The 13,420-nt window shown below is 32.7% G+C and overlaps 1 protein-coding gene across 2 annotated transcripts; it reads right to left on the reverse strand.

Annotated features, from left to right (window-relative positions):
• Positions 1 to 5,242: 5,242 nt before the first annotated feature.
• LOC128179444 (transcription initiation factor TFIID subunit 11-like) lies at positions 5,243 to 13,385 on the reverse strand. Of its 2 annotated transcripts, XM_052846881.1 has the most exons (5): positions 13,311 to 13,385; positions 12,858 to 13,216; positions 8,037 to 8,124; positions 7,362 to 7,458; positions 5,243 to 6,562 (listed from the first exon to the last, which is right to left on the reverse strand). In XM_052846881.1, exons 2-5 carry the CDS (start codon positions 13,142 to 13,144, stop codon positions 6,435 to 6,437), a joined length of 600 nt encoding a protein of 199 aa, XP_052702841.1. In that variant the 5' UTR covers positions 13,145 to 13,216; positions 13,311 to 13,385; the 3' UTR covers positions 5,243 to 6,434. The 2 variants fall into 2 exon arrangements, with proteins under 2 accessions (XP_052702841.1, XP_052702833.1); XM_052846873.1 differs by having other exon boundaries at positions 12,858 to 13,378.
• Positions 13,386 to 13,420: the final 35 nt, after the last annotated feature.

The raw sequence follows: 13,420 nt of genomic DNA on the forward strand, positions 1-13,420 counted from the left end.
AACAAATTTTACAGACATTTGCCTTGACCTTCATTCAATATATACATGCAAGAGGATCCCAAAGGGGGGGAAACAAAACAGCACGTGATTATGAGAAATATTCTATTTTTAAACCAACTTACGTAATATTTCATTCATGAAAAACGTGCGCTTTAATGAACCCTTTTGAAATCAGCCCAACCTATAGTCCGAAATATCTGACGTTTTCCTTACTGTTTAAAAAAAATATATAGAATGGTACTTTGATCCATTTAATACGACAAAAAGTAAATCCTACAATATATGATTAAATAAAATCAAAAAAAAAAATCTTGATCAGCTAAGTACCAAATTTAAAGCTATTGATCTAACATAAAATATACATAAATATACGTTCAGCAGGTGTTTTTTTTTAAAATAAAATTATAGCTGTTGGCTTTTGATCTTGAGGTGACTTATAATTGCTGACTGACCAGACTGTTTAATAAACAGTTACCGTAAAGAGGTCATATGCAAGTCATGGTCTACATGCATGTGTTTGCATGAAGTCTGTCTGCCACAAACTTTTTTTTTAAAGGGGTCATAAAAAATTTACAAAATAGGAAATAAGAGTGGGGGGGGGGGGGGGCATTTCAACTATATTTGTATATCAAAACTACATTTTTTTTTACCAAATCTTCAATACTACTAATCAATGCTAAATCATAAAGTAATACGTCTGGATCATTGATCAAAGCATTTTCTTTCAATTTTTATAAAAGGAAAAAAACCAATGCTGCCCTCATTTGTTAATCAATATTTAATATAACGGTCAAAAACAGAGCAGATCAATACGTGTTCTATGCATATGAAGTTTAAAGAGCAACAGGCAAACAGAGATTAAAAATGACGAGATTTACAGAGCCCCCTCAAAGCCGTCTAATTTAATCCTGCCAGGGTTTTTGTCAATAGGGGTAACATAATGCCAAGTTTTGAATTTCAAATCTCCTGCACACAATCTTTCCTCAGAAAGTTACCAGTATTTGAGTTTGAGAGAAATGTTGTACATGGTACCACAAGAACTACTGATTATATCACTGCCAAAGAGTTGTGAAATTATTCAAAATATTTATATTTTACACCAAAGACTTGGGAACAAAAAACTCATATTACACACAGTTTTCAGTGGCGTTGGAAGCAAATTGAAAGTGGGGAGGGGGGGGGGGGGGGGGAATGTAGACTTATCCTCAGATATCTTGACAAAACCTAATTCCCCAAATCATGAAAATCCTAATCCGTTGGGGGGGGGGGGGGGGGTACCTATACAGTAGTTTTAGTTTAAAATTTTCATACCTACCAAAAAAAAAAACCCATAACTACAACTTCTCCATATTTCAATCTTTTCAAGGTAAATTTCAGATCAATTATGTTTGCTGCGAGGAAAAGTGTGTGTGTGTGGGGGGGGGGGGGGGGGGGGCTGAACCCTCTATTATGTTATGTGCCTAATGGTACGTCTAACTTTGCAAAAAAAGTGGGAGGGGGAGAGACCATCCACGGTTCCAACGCCTATGGTTTTGCAATTACTTTAGGCACAATGGGTCCCCTTTCATAGACTAACCCGTATGATCAAAATAATTCAGAAAAATAAATGCTTAATATATAAACATCATACTATTGTCAGATTTTTCAAAATGTATATTAATCTCAATTTCTATTTCACAACTATAATTTGTTTTTGTTTTTCTACCTCATACAAGCCTTCACAAACAATAAGTAGTTCCAACGCGAATGTTATTATCAATATTAAAACTTGTAAGGTACAATGTTCACTATACAAAAAATATCGTTTAGGTTTAGGAGCAAGATCTAAAATCAATATATTGTCTAACAAAATTCAGATACATTACTTTACTTTAAGACCCAATCTAATTAAAATTAGATGTTTGATCCGCTCGCTTACTCGCTAGCGAGTAAGCGAGCGGATCAAACATCTAATTTTAATTAGATTGCTTTAAGACCCCCCCCCCCCAACTTAAAAATTAAATGTTGTTAATGTCAATGAATCCCAAATTCAATTATCAAGTACAAAGCATTCATTGCACTATAAATTTATTTCTATTTGCATTTTTTAAATTAATAAATACAAATATAAGCATTTCAAAACCAAACAAGAGGCTCATGGACCACATCGCTCACCTACCCAACAATTGCCATGATTAAGTCAACTTTAAGGAGACATATACAAGTTATCAGGTAGGGGGTAATATATATGTGTGTGTGTGTATGTGTGTGTGTGTGTGTGTGTAGTAAATATATCCTGTATAAAATTTTCTACATATATATTCTAATTTTAACATTGTGACCTTTTTGTAACTGGGTGATTTCATAGTTATACTACATAGTGAGCATTGAAGTTCTTAAGCAAAAATTAAAGAACTGTTCACATACAGTGTAAATATAAACCTACATCAAACTTTGCACCCCGTGTGTGGCCTAAGAATTGTATTGAGGCAAAAGTCTAAAAAGTTGAGAATCAACAAATGTCAAGATGCTTGCATAATTAAATTACATGTAGCATTGAGTTTCTTAGAATAATTATATGTATCTCCTATGTAAAAATCACCCCACCCCCCAATAGGGCTCCACCCTTCCCTCTGGAGATCATGATCTGAACAAAGTTGAATCTACACCACCAAAGGATGCTACCACACAAGTTACAGCTTTTCTAGTCAATTAGTTTTTGAGAAAATTTTGAAGATTTTTCTCTGTATGGGTATATCCCTCTAACTTTTTTTAGAATCGGTAGGACAACAAAGTAGTGCCTTTAAGCAAAATAGTCCCTATACTTACAGAGTGTATATACATTTATTTGGACATTTTAAAATCAGAATGCTTAACACATGTCAGAAAAGAGGATTTGCAAATTTTAAAACAAGTGTCAAAATTGAATTATCATTTGAAGAAAAGAATTGAAATTGTTAGATGTACACCCTTTCCAAAACTAAGAAATTCCCTCATTTTACTTTCATTTTCAGAGTTTTTCAATACAGACGCATTTTGCCGGAAAACGAATCTGACTTCAAACCACAAAATTTTAACAGGAGAGAGACAATTTGATGAGCTTTCATTCAAGAGGTCCCTCGTTGCTGAACGAAAATTAGGGCCGGAGCTATGAACCATAACGTTAACATTACCGCCTATGGAAAATGCATTAGTGGACTATACCCATATATTTTTATGTAAAAACTTAACCCCCTATTGTGACCCCACCCTATCCATGGGGATCATGATTTGATCATTGAATCTACATAAATTGGTGAAACTTCTACACAAGTTGCAGCTTCTCTGGCCGATTGGTTTTTGAGAAGAAATTTCTGAACATTACTATATAAAAATTCAACCCCCATTTTGGCCCCAACCTACCCCTGAGGATTATGATTTAAGCAAACTTGAATCTACAATATCTGCGAATGCGTCCACACAACTTAAAGTTACAGCTTTTCTAGCCAATTGGTTTTTATAAAGAAGATTTTTTACCCTTCATTTTAACAAACTTTAGCTTTCAGCTCAGGTGAGCTAAAATTACATTGTTTTTTAGGGCACCTGAGCTGAAAGCTCAAGTGAGCTTTTCTAATCAAAATTTGTCCGTTGTCTGTCGTCGTTGGCTTTAGTGTTGGTGGTGTTGTTGTAAACTTTTCACATTTTCTTCTTCTCCAAAACCACTGGGCAGATTTCAACCAAATTTGGCACAAAGCATCACTGGGTGAAGGGGATTCAAGTTTGTTCAAATGAAGGGCCCCACCCTCTTTAGAAGGGAAATAATTGAGAATTATTGTAAAATTGTTGGTATTTTTTCAAAAAATCTTCTCAAAAACTATTCACAGCCAGAAAAGCTTAAACTTGTGTGGAGGCATCCTCAGGTAGTATAGATTCAAGTTTGTTCAAATAATAGTCCCCCGGGGTAGGGTGGGGCCACAAGAGGGGGATCAAGTTTTACATAGGAATATATAGAGAAAATCTTTAAAAATCTTCTCAAAAAATATTTGGCCAGAAAAGCTCAAATTAAAATGGAAGCATCCTCAGGTAGTGTAGATTCAAATCATGGTCCTTGGGGGTAGGGCGGGGCCACAATGGGGGATAAATTTTTATATAGAGAGAAAATCTTTAAAAATCTTCTTCTCAATGGGGGATAAATTTTTATATATAGAGAGAATCTTTAAAAATCTTCTTCTTAAAACTATTAGGCCAGGAAAGCCCAAATTAGAGTGGAAGCATCCCCGGCCCAGATCGTATAGATTCATGTTTGTTTAAATCATAGTCACGTGGTTAGGTGAGGCCAAAATGGGGGATGAATCTTTACATAGGAATATATAGAGAAAATATTAAATCTTCCTTTTAAAAACTATTTGGCCAGAAAAGCTTAAACTTGTGTAAAGGCATCCTCGGGTAGTGTAAATTCAATTTTACAAAATCATAGTCCCAGTCGGGGTAGGGCAGGGCCGCAATGGCGTGTTGAATTTTTACATAGGAATATATAGAGAGAATCTTTAAAAATATTCTGGGAAAGTTTTCAGTCCAAAACTCAGTACTTTGTGTGAAGGCTCAGGTTATGCAGATTTAAGTTTGATGAAATCATGATTCTCTAGAGAAAAGTTGGGCCTCAAAGTGGGGGGGGGGGGGGGGGGGATATATAGGATTAGAGAAAAATCTTCTTAGTGGTACAACAACAAAAGGGGCTTGGTATTTACTGAAAAAAAAGAGACGTGGATAAAAATTGGCAGGTTTCCAATTTTTTTTTTTAGCAAGATCTACTGTACTTAGTTGTCAAAATATTTTGATACTGTAATGCTAACTTGATCAGAGTTAAGGCAAGTATTAGTCAGGTGATCTATGTGGCCCCTGGGCCTCTTGTTTTTTATTGATATATCCTGTATTAATGCATGTAAAGTTGTATGAAGTAATCTTAAACCAAAATACTGAGCTGGTATATATTTAATATAAGCCTATTAAATTTCTAAAAATAAACCAGTTGAATCTCAAAAAAAAAATTGATTGCAAAATTCAGTTTGGTGAAATTTCATAATCAAAATATGTGCATTTTTTTCTGACAAAATGACTGGCCTTTTGGAAAACAAACAAATCTATTGAAAAAAACCTTTTCCTATAAAATCAATAAAAAGTCTCATAACTGTAAGACAGCTCGTAGACAACTTGTATTTATAAAGAAATACACAATTTAAATGAGTACCTGAATTAGACAATAAAGTGAAGAACAACACTAGTGTAATGTTATAAGTCATTCTTCGCTTTATTTTAATTTGACAAAACAATTAAACAACATTTTTGGAAACATGCTCTGTAGGGTCTGTTAATTGTACGATCTTGGTCAGTGATGTAAAAGCAAGGTTGAAAGAGTTACTCACCCTTGACTCATGAAAATCATTTATACAGTATCCAGTTTGCAGTCAGATCTTGAATTAGTTTAATTTGCTAATAAACGGGAATACTGTAGGAATATTTATATTACAAAAAGTCTTAAATATTTCAGCTTCAAAAATTTGTGGATGAATTAAAATCTATGGGGATAATATTAAATAAACGATTGATCATTCATGAATTAAATGATACATAAATGACACAAAGCTTACCTACCATGGGCTGGTAGAAATATTAAAGGTAGTACTCAGTTTAAGGTATTCAATGTATAATGAAGGGATATTGAACAATTTTGAATCATTTTAAACGAGTTAAATATGTATTGCTAGATTACAATGCAAGTGAAATAAACTAAATTCACATGACTAACAACATATAAGAAGCTGGTCATTTTGCACCTTGACATTTTTTAGAGAGTTATCTTCCCTTGATGAAAAACAAAAAAAAATAATTTCGTCAAGATATCTGCGGTAAATTATTTATTTTATTTCATATTTTAATAAAGAGAAAGTTTATGAATGTATTAACCAAGAGAGTTTTACAAATTTTAAGTTACTTTTTACAATATCTTAATAAAACATACGTTGCCCATAGACTTCAATGCAAAATTTAAGGTGTAATTACTTGGACCATAATCAAAATTTTGAAAATTCCTTTGGTGGAGTATTTTTATTTCATAACACCTTCAAAATGATATCATGATTTAAAAAATCGGACCATTCATCTGTTAGTTACAAAATGTGGTCGTTATACATTGAATACCTTAACAACATGTACCAGTACAAACACAGAAGCAAAGCTCTCAGAGATATACATCTTTAACAATCAATGAAAATTATCATCAATCAAAAGCAATTGAAGTGAATTCATATCAGATATTCACTGTTAATTTTTTCACCAACTGCTACAATGTTGTAGAAAGCACCGTCTCTCTGTCCAACATTAGCTTCAGAACATGGGCCATAAAACACTGCATGTAAAGGTACACAATAAGCACCTTCAAGTTTTTCTCCTTCTAAATCCATCTGATCATACAGCACTCAGGTGTTCAGTAGAGATTTTTTGGGTCTGAAGAGACTGTCTCTTTTTCGAATTCTACGCACTGCTTCACGTAAATGTTTGGGCTGTATTGGTCCAGTTTCTTTGCTTTTTTCCATAATGTCCAAGGCTACAATAAATATATGCTTTCTTGTGTAAAAAAAGCGTACTATGCCACTGTACATTTTCCAAAAATTAAAAACAAAATATGAAATGTTCATGCTATGCTAGGCCTTGTCTCTGAAATACATGTACATGTACCTGTATGTGGATATAATTATTGAAATAATTCATTATGTTTTAAATACTTTAATTACAAATAAAGCTGCTTCTATACTTGTCATTCATTTTTCACAGAGTTTATTCAAGGAGAAGAGGTAACATCTGGACTTTATAAGGACTGTGTAATATCTGTAATCTATAGAACTTAGCTAGTGACTATTTTCAAAAATTATCAGAGAATGTGAAGTTTCTTATAGAGTTCTCAAACTCTCATACTCTCTCAAAATCTGGTTGATGGTATATATTCTAAATACTGGGTAAATACTGGGTAAATACTGGGTACAAAATTCAAAATACTAAATACCCCAGTAATTAAAGCCTAGTGTATTAATTTTGTAAAGGCATTGTTTACTGCTATTTTCTCTCATATATCAATTGCATGATGACATGCGGCACATAAGTATAATAAAACACTATTTGACCCAATTGCATTCAAGACACTGTTTTGCTTGATCAAATGCAGTGTTACATTGACACAGAGAAACCCCAATGAAATACAATATCAGTATAATAGCCAGATGTTGCATACACTGGTGTAGTTGCCCCATACTGAAAACCTAACTAACTAGCAGTTGACATGAACTTATTCAATCAATGTGACTGTGACTGTGTAGCTTGCTGTAGAAGTTTGTGAGGACAGTGCTTACCTTCCTCCACCACCTCTCCCACAAACACTTTGGCTATTCCCGCCATTGCTATCACCACATTGTGTGACACACTGGTCCTTGTAATGGACTGCATTAACTGAAGAAAAAAAATCAAGAAAAGGGAGGTAAATCTAATATTCCTGTATGGATTCCATAGCAAATTCTAATCCTAACCTTCTGACCAATGAGGATACAGTACATAGTGAAATGTGCCATTGTATACACATGTATAACTACATTGCAACACTTAAACAATTTGTAATACATGTATTTGTAAAGTGAACAGCTACATAAAATACCAGTAATTTATTAAGACAAAATAGATGTGAACTTAAGATTGGCAAGTTAATTGGAAATTTTAATTGTATCTACGAAATTAAGTCACAGCTCCCAAATAGAGGTTTGGTATTATGTTTAAAGATAAATTTTAAACACTGCAATGTCAATAATAAAAGACAGAAAAAACTTTCAAATCCATTGTATAAATAACTAGTTTCTACAAAGAAATTATGATTTTTTGCATATTATTAATTAAACTAAACAGGGGTATTATCATTTTGAAACAAAGGGGCCAATATATTGCAATATGACATGGATGCAATAAATATAATAAAAGTCAAAGCTTTTTAAGAAATAAGTTACAGACGAGAATTTTTCTCATTTTTAATAGTTTACCCTTTTGATGGCTGCCCTTGGGAAAGCAGCTCTTCGGAACATTTCATATCTGTTTAGCTGTTCTTCTGTAAAATTTGATACAAGCACCCTACAACAAATTAATAAAAGTAAAAAGCGAGAAGTTATGTTTTCACTTTCTAACAAAAAGCATCGCAAATCTAACTAAAATCAGAAGTCATGATTTTACTCTCTAACAAAAACATCACAAGTCTTACTAAAATCAGTTCCTTGATATTAGTCTGTTTTTCATAATGTATGAAATTTAGTTTATTAATGTTTAGATGAGCTACCAGACTTGTTTTCATATCTTTAAAATCAATTATCTACATGGATTTTGTAATGTTATACTGTCATTACAATATCTTTTGTATTTATAAATATACACAGACAAACACCATTCACATGCAGAAACCAAAACCAATAAAAAATGAAATTCTATTACATTAGCTTCCTTGTCTTCATTAAAGAGGTCAGCTAATTAACATTAATTAAATTCTTCAAACTACATTGTATTGTCTCTGAATGGCAATAGTAAGCCAAAAATATATCTGCAGTATATTATATTTGTTTAATTGTTGCTTTTTACAACAAGAGGCCCATGGGGCCACATCGCTCACCTGAGCAACAATGGGCGTTCAAAAGATATTGTGCCATATGGTCCCTCGGTAGAATAACAAAAAATAAATATTGTCAAGTATTCGAATTTTACATTTATTTTTGCATACTCGTAATCTTTGTCATTGTACCTTCATGAGATACTGTTTTTTTTACCAGAATAAGAAAATCCTACGCAAGATATAAAACTAAACATTAAGTAGGTGTACACTGTTAAGTTGTTAACTTCCAATTCCCTATATATATTCGTTCTGCCCCCCCCCCCCTTTTGTAAAGCGATCAAAATATATGAGAGCATATAGGTACATTTTTTCACCAACTACTTACTAGTTATTGTATTTTTAAAAAATATATAATAGTTATTGTATTTTATTTAAAAAATACTACATGTATAGATGTGAAGAAGAAAATTATACCTCAATGTGCTCAATTCCTCAAATTTAAAACATTCAAAAATTTAATTTGTCTTCTCCATTATAATTAAATGACTGTTATTTACCTCGCGTACAAACCAGGATAATTTTCTGCTGTGATATTTTCTTAGAAATAGCGATAATTACTTTATCCCCGCAACAGAAATGTGTCAGAACTATGGAAACTGTTTTAAAGATGTCGTTTTTATTTACTCGTTTTTGAAAAACTATCAAAATTGATGTAAATTTCACATTATTTATTGTATAAAGAGGGGGCCTCAGAGAGTAGGTATATACAGAATATCATTCTTTTATTTTGTTTTTACAAGAATTTCTAATGTTCAACCAAAATTTCAGCATCAATCGTAGAATTATAAGCAAGATACAGAGCTCACAGTTCGCCTAAGTTTGAGTCATATTTTGTTCACATGAGTTATTACATTCAGCTAAAGATTTTTAACTTGGTATTTCCTATTCAGCATTTAAAATGGGAAAAAAGAATGGTCTAAGATTTTCAATTCTTTTATTCACTCGAAGACCTTGAGGTTCAAAATCAGTTTATACAAATGTACATAAACACAGTCCAGGATCACATGTACAGTAGGAGTAATAATGACGAAAAAAGGTTAAGTTTACAATACAATTAGTTGTTAAAGTTGGTTTCTGGAAGAACAGACTATGAAAATTTTCTTAATAAATATTGACAATTTTTTTACTTTTTTAATCTTTAGTTTTTAAGATCTGTGTACAAACATAGAATTGTGAGCAAATCTCTGTATCTTGCTTATAATTCGAAGCTTAACACTCAAATATGGTTAGTAAAAAGAAATTGTAAACAATTAAACACAAGAAACATGCACTATAACAAATAAGGAACACAATTTATTTTTTCGAAATGAATCATATATATATACATGTATATACCTACATATTTCCGTCAGCGATATCAAATTCTATTTAAACTGAATAAACTCGAGAAAATGCAGAGCATCTCAACAAAACCTATTGCATTAATCTACCAAAAGATACTGCCGAATTACCGGTAGAATGAATTATATTTCAGTACTTTTTTTATACATCAGATTTTGCTTAATTTGCGCAGGTAAACAGTTAACTGTTTGATTTACCGAAGTTTCTGTTTGATTTGATACGTAAAAATCACGAAATACAGACGATAGTTCCCAGGTTACAAAGCATAAATAATGAAAACGAAACGAAAATCAGAACAAGCTAGCATGCACCAACGTCATGTGTGAAAACTGTCAACGCATTGAAATATTTAGCCTCAATTTACTTCACAAAATCGGCACCAATATATTTTGCATGTTTTAAAAAATTCCCTTCATACGCAAACTGTTGCACAACAAGCAAATTTATCATAGTCAGATCGACCCTTTTTCGTATAATGTCATGGCTGCTTTAAACAAAGAACCTCGTTTTAGAAGTATGGAATATGAGTCTTGGTAAAATGGGTATGCAAACCCGGGCCGTGGCAAAATAAAAGCCGGGACAGATCGACAATCGTCAATTCCAAATATGCATTATTTTGCACAATATTTACAGCGAATACAAATATACTGGTCCATCAAATATCCTGAAATTTTAATGAGATTGGCAGATTAATAACTGCCAATCTTTTGTTTTGCCCAGACCAAGTCTTGCCTACCCATTTTACCGGATGCCGAACGCAAAGCTGAAACACGCCTTTCCTTTATTATTATTTTCGTAATAACTTAGATTTGAAACAGAATTAGCACTTAATTTTTGCAATTTATATTTTCCTTCCCATAAGGATAATTTATGCTAAACTACGTTGAATTTGCCTCGGTAGTTCTTGAGAAGAAGATTTTTAAAAATGCACCCCCCTTTTTCTACAGTTTCAAGGTTTTCTCCGCTTTGAATAAAGATCAGACTTTTATTTTTGCAATTTATATTTGCCCTCCCATAAGGATGCTTTTTGCCAAATTTGGTTGAAATTGGATTAGCGGTTTTAGAGAAGAAGTTCAAAATGTAAAAAGTTTACAGACGGACGGATGGACGGACAGACAGACGGACGGACGGACGACGGACAAAATGTGATCAGAATAGCTCACTTGAGCTTTCAGCTCAGGTGAGCTAAAAAATAAAGAAGCAGAGTTTTATTAATAAAAGATTAAAATCAATTCTGGAATTGAAAAATTAAAGCTTTTCTTCATTAAAAAATAACAAAATTTCTTAAAGCATAAAGCATATTGTTCTAATTGCAATTTCCTAAAAGGTATTGTAAGTTGCTATTTCTTTCACTGGGTCAATTGAACTTTATCTGACATCATTCAACCTAAAATCTATTCCAGCATGATTTTTTTTATAGTTAAATATAAATATCTATTGGTGACAATCAATTTCATCTATGGAAAAATTTCCAAGATGACCCATTTGCTAGCTCTTCTATTTGGTGAATTCATCAAGATCTTATTGGGATTTATGATCTCAATATGTTTTATTTCTTTGATTCAATTGCAAGCCTTATGAAACACTTTACACCATTTATCAACACTATCATGGTACAACAGATTACAGGGAAAATCTCTATCAGGATTCAGGAACATATTAAACTAAATAAAAAAAAGCATAAATATAATATTTAACTTTTATAATTTTAGCCACTAGATGTCATTCAACCTGATGAGATGAGATGAGAGGGAATGTTTCAAAACAAAAATCTTGAGGACGAGCAATCAACTTGTATCCAGGCTATCTCAATCACAGATCATCTTGTATAGTGTATATATAATGAACTCATATACAAAAACCATTCAACTCTTTCACAGGGAGTTAACTTGTACATGAGCCTTATTCTTTTACTGTAGATTATAAGAAGTGTGGGCCAAGGACAACATTGAATATTGGCCCGAGTTAGATGTAAGTGAAAAATACAGTTTGCGTATAAGCCAATTAGTCGATTGGGATCGTTTTTGACATTTTTTTAAGCGAGCGCTGGTGAGCAAAGCAAGCGCTAACAACACCTGGGCAAAGAGAAAATTCGAACTACTGCTTCCTTTAACATACTAAAAATTCTGTCGTCAGATTCTTACTTACAATTCCATGTAAATTGCAAATGGCTACTAATGTCATGATCTCGCGAGAACAGGTAAAATGTATTTCAAGAAATTCTATGTCATGCATTTTAAAAGATTAATGAAACATTCTGCTGATTCTATAAAAATGGTTTGCAACTATTGGTTTTATATCATTTTCTTAGTAAATTGTTCGGAGCATTGCTACTTTGACAGAAACTTTCAAGTAATGTGCTCCACTAATGGGACATCACAATGTCTAGACTGAGCATGTGACCTTTAACATAATGAATAGATAGATAGGCGTAAGGCGGATCCAACTGTGCACGTTTCTGAATAAATGAATTCGATAGTTAATTGTGATCGTTGTTAATGGTTTCGCCTTCCAGATTGCCACACTGTTAAACATAACAGTTTATAAATGTATACTGGAGTTGAGCGTAAAATGTTTTATTTTTATTCATGTGTATGCATCCATTTGGTAAACCACACTTTAATTTATTATCATATACCCTTGTGTATTTACAATTCCATTTATGCTGCGCTCGCCCCAACAGTCACACTGTAAAACATGTTATACTGAATATATACAGACTGCATGGACACAGATGCTATTCATGATTAACAAATTATTAATTGTGACAAAAATGGGAACCTGAGTTGGTCAAGTTTGCAAATAATTTTACCGTTTCCACTTCATTTCATAAGCCAAATTAACTTTTATTCAAAATACTAACTGCATCTTCAATCTTTCTTCTTCCTGCTTTTCTTTTTTGTGTTTGTATGCTTTCATGTCTGCCTCACTTGGCTCATATTTTCTTTTCTTTTCTGCAGAGTCTTGTTTACTACTCGGAGACACTCCAGATGTCGACGGTTCTGGCGTCTTCTCATGAGCTGATGAAGAGCTTCTTTTAGAACCTTTGTCTGGACTTTTCTCCATTCCTATACTAGCCTTTTCTCGATCACTACTTTGGTTTTCTGACGATGATCGAGACGTTGTCGATGATGTTGAACTTGAAGCCATGTTTAATAGTCAGTGTTTCAGATGTTCTTGTAGCGAGATGTTTGGCTTTCTTCTTTCAAAGCGTTTTAGTGACTATTTGAAAGATTTTGTTAGAATAAGTTTTTACCAATGTCTAAAGAATTGATATTTTAATTTTTAAAACATGTGTCCTAGATGAATCAGTTACCTCCTATTATCACAATGTACACTTATCTCATCCCTCTTTAATTTCATTTTTCTTCAAAGTTATTTTGCGGATGAATATACTGATAAAAATGTAAACAAACATTATATTGA

The sequence above is a fragment of the Crassostrea angulata genome, chromosome 1 (genome assembly GCF_025612915.1).
Source record: "Crassostrea angulata isolate pt1a10 chromosome 1, ASM2561291v2, whole genome shotgun sequence".
Classification (NCBI taxonomy): Eukaryota; Metazoa; Mollusca; class Bivalvia; order Ostreida; family Ostreidae; genus Magallana; species Magallana angulata.

Coding starts and splice junctions, on each gene's coding strand:
- LOC128179444 (XM_052846881.1), bottom strand. CDS start 13,144: ATGGCTTCAAGTTCAACATCATCGACAACGTCTCGATCATCGTCAGAA. Junction 7,459..8,036: donor CAAGGGCAGCCATCAAAAGG/GTAAACTATTAA, acceptor TTTTTTCTTCAG/TTAATGCAGTCCATTACAAG. Junction 6,563..7,361: donor GGGAGAGGTGGTGGAGGAAG/GTAAGCACTGTC, acceptor TATTTATTGTAG/CCTTGGACATTATGGAAAAA.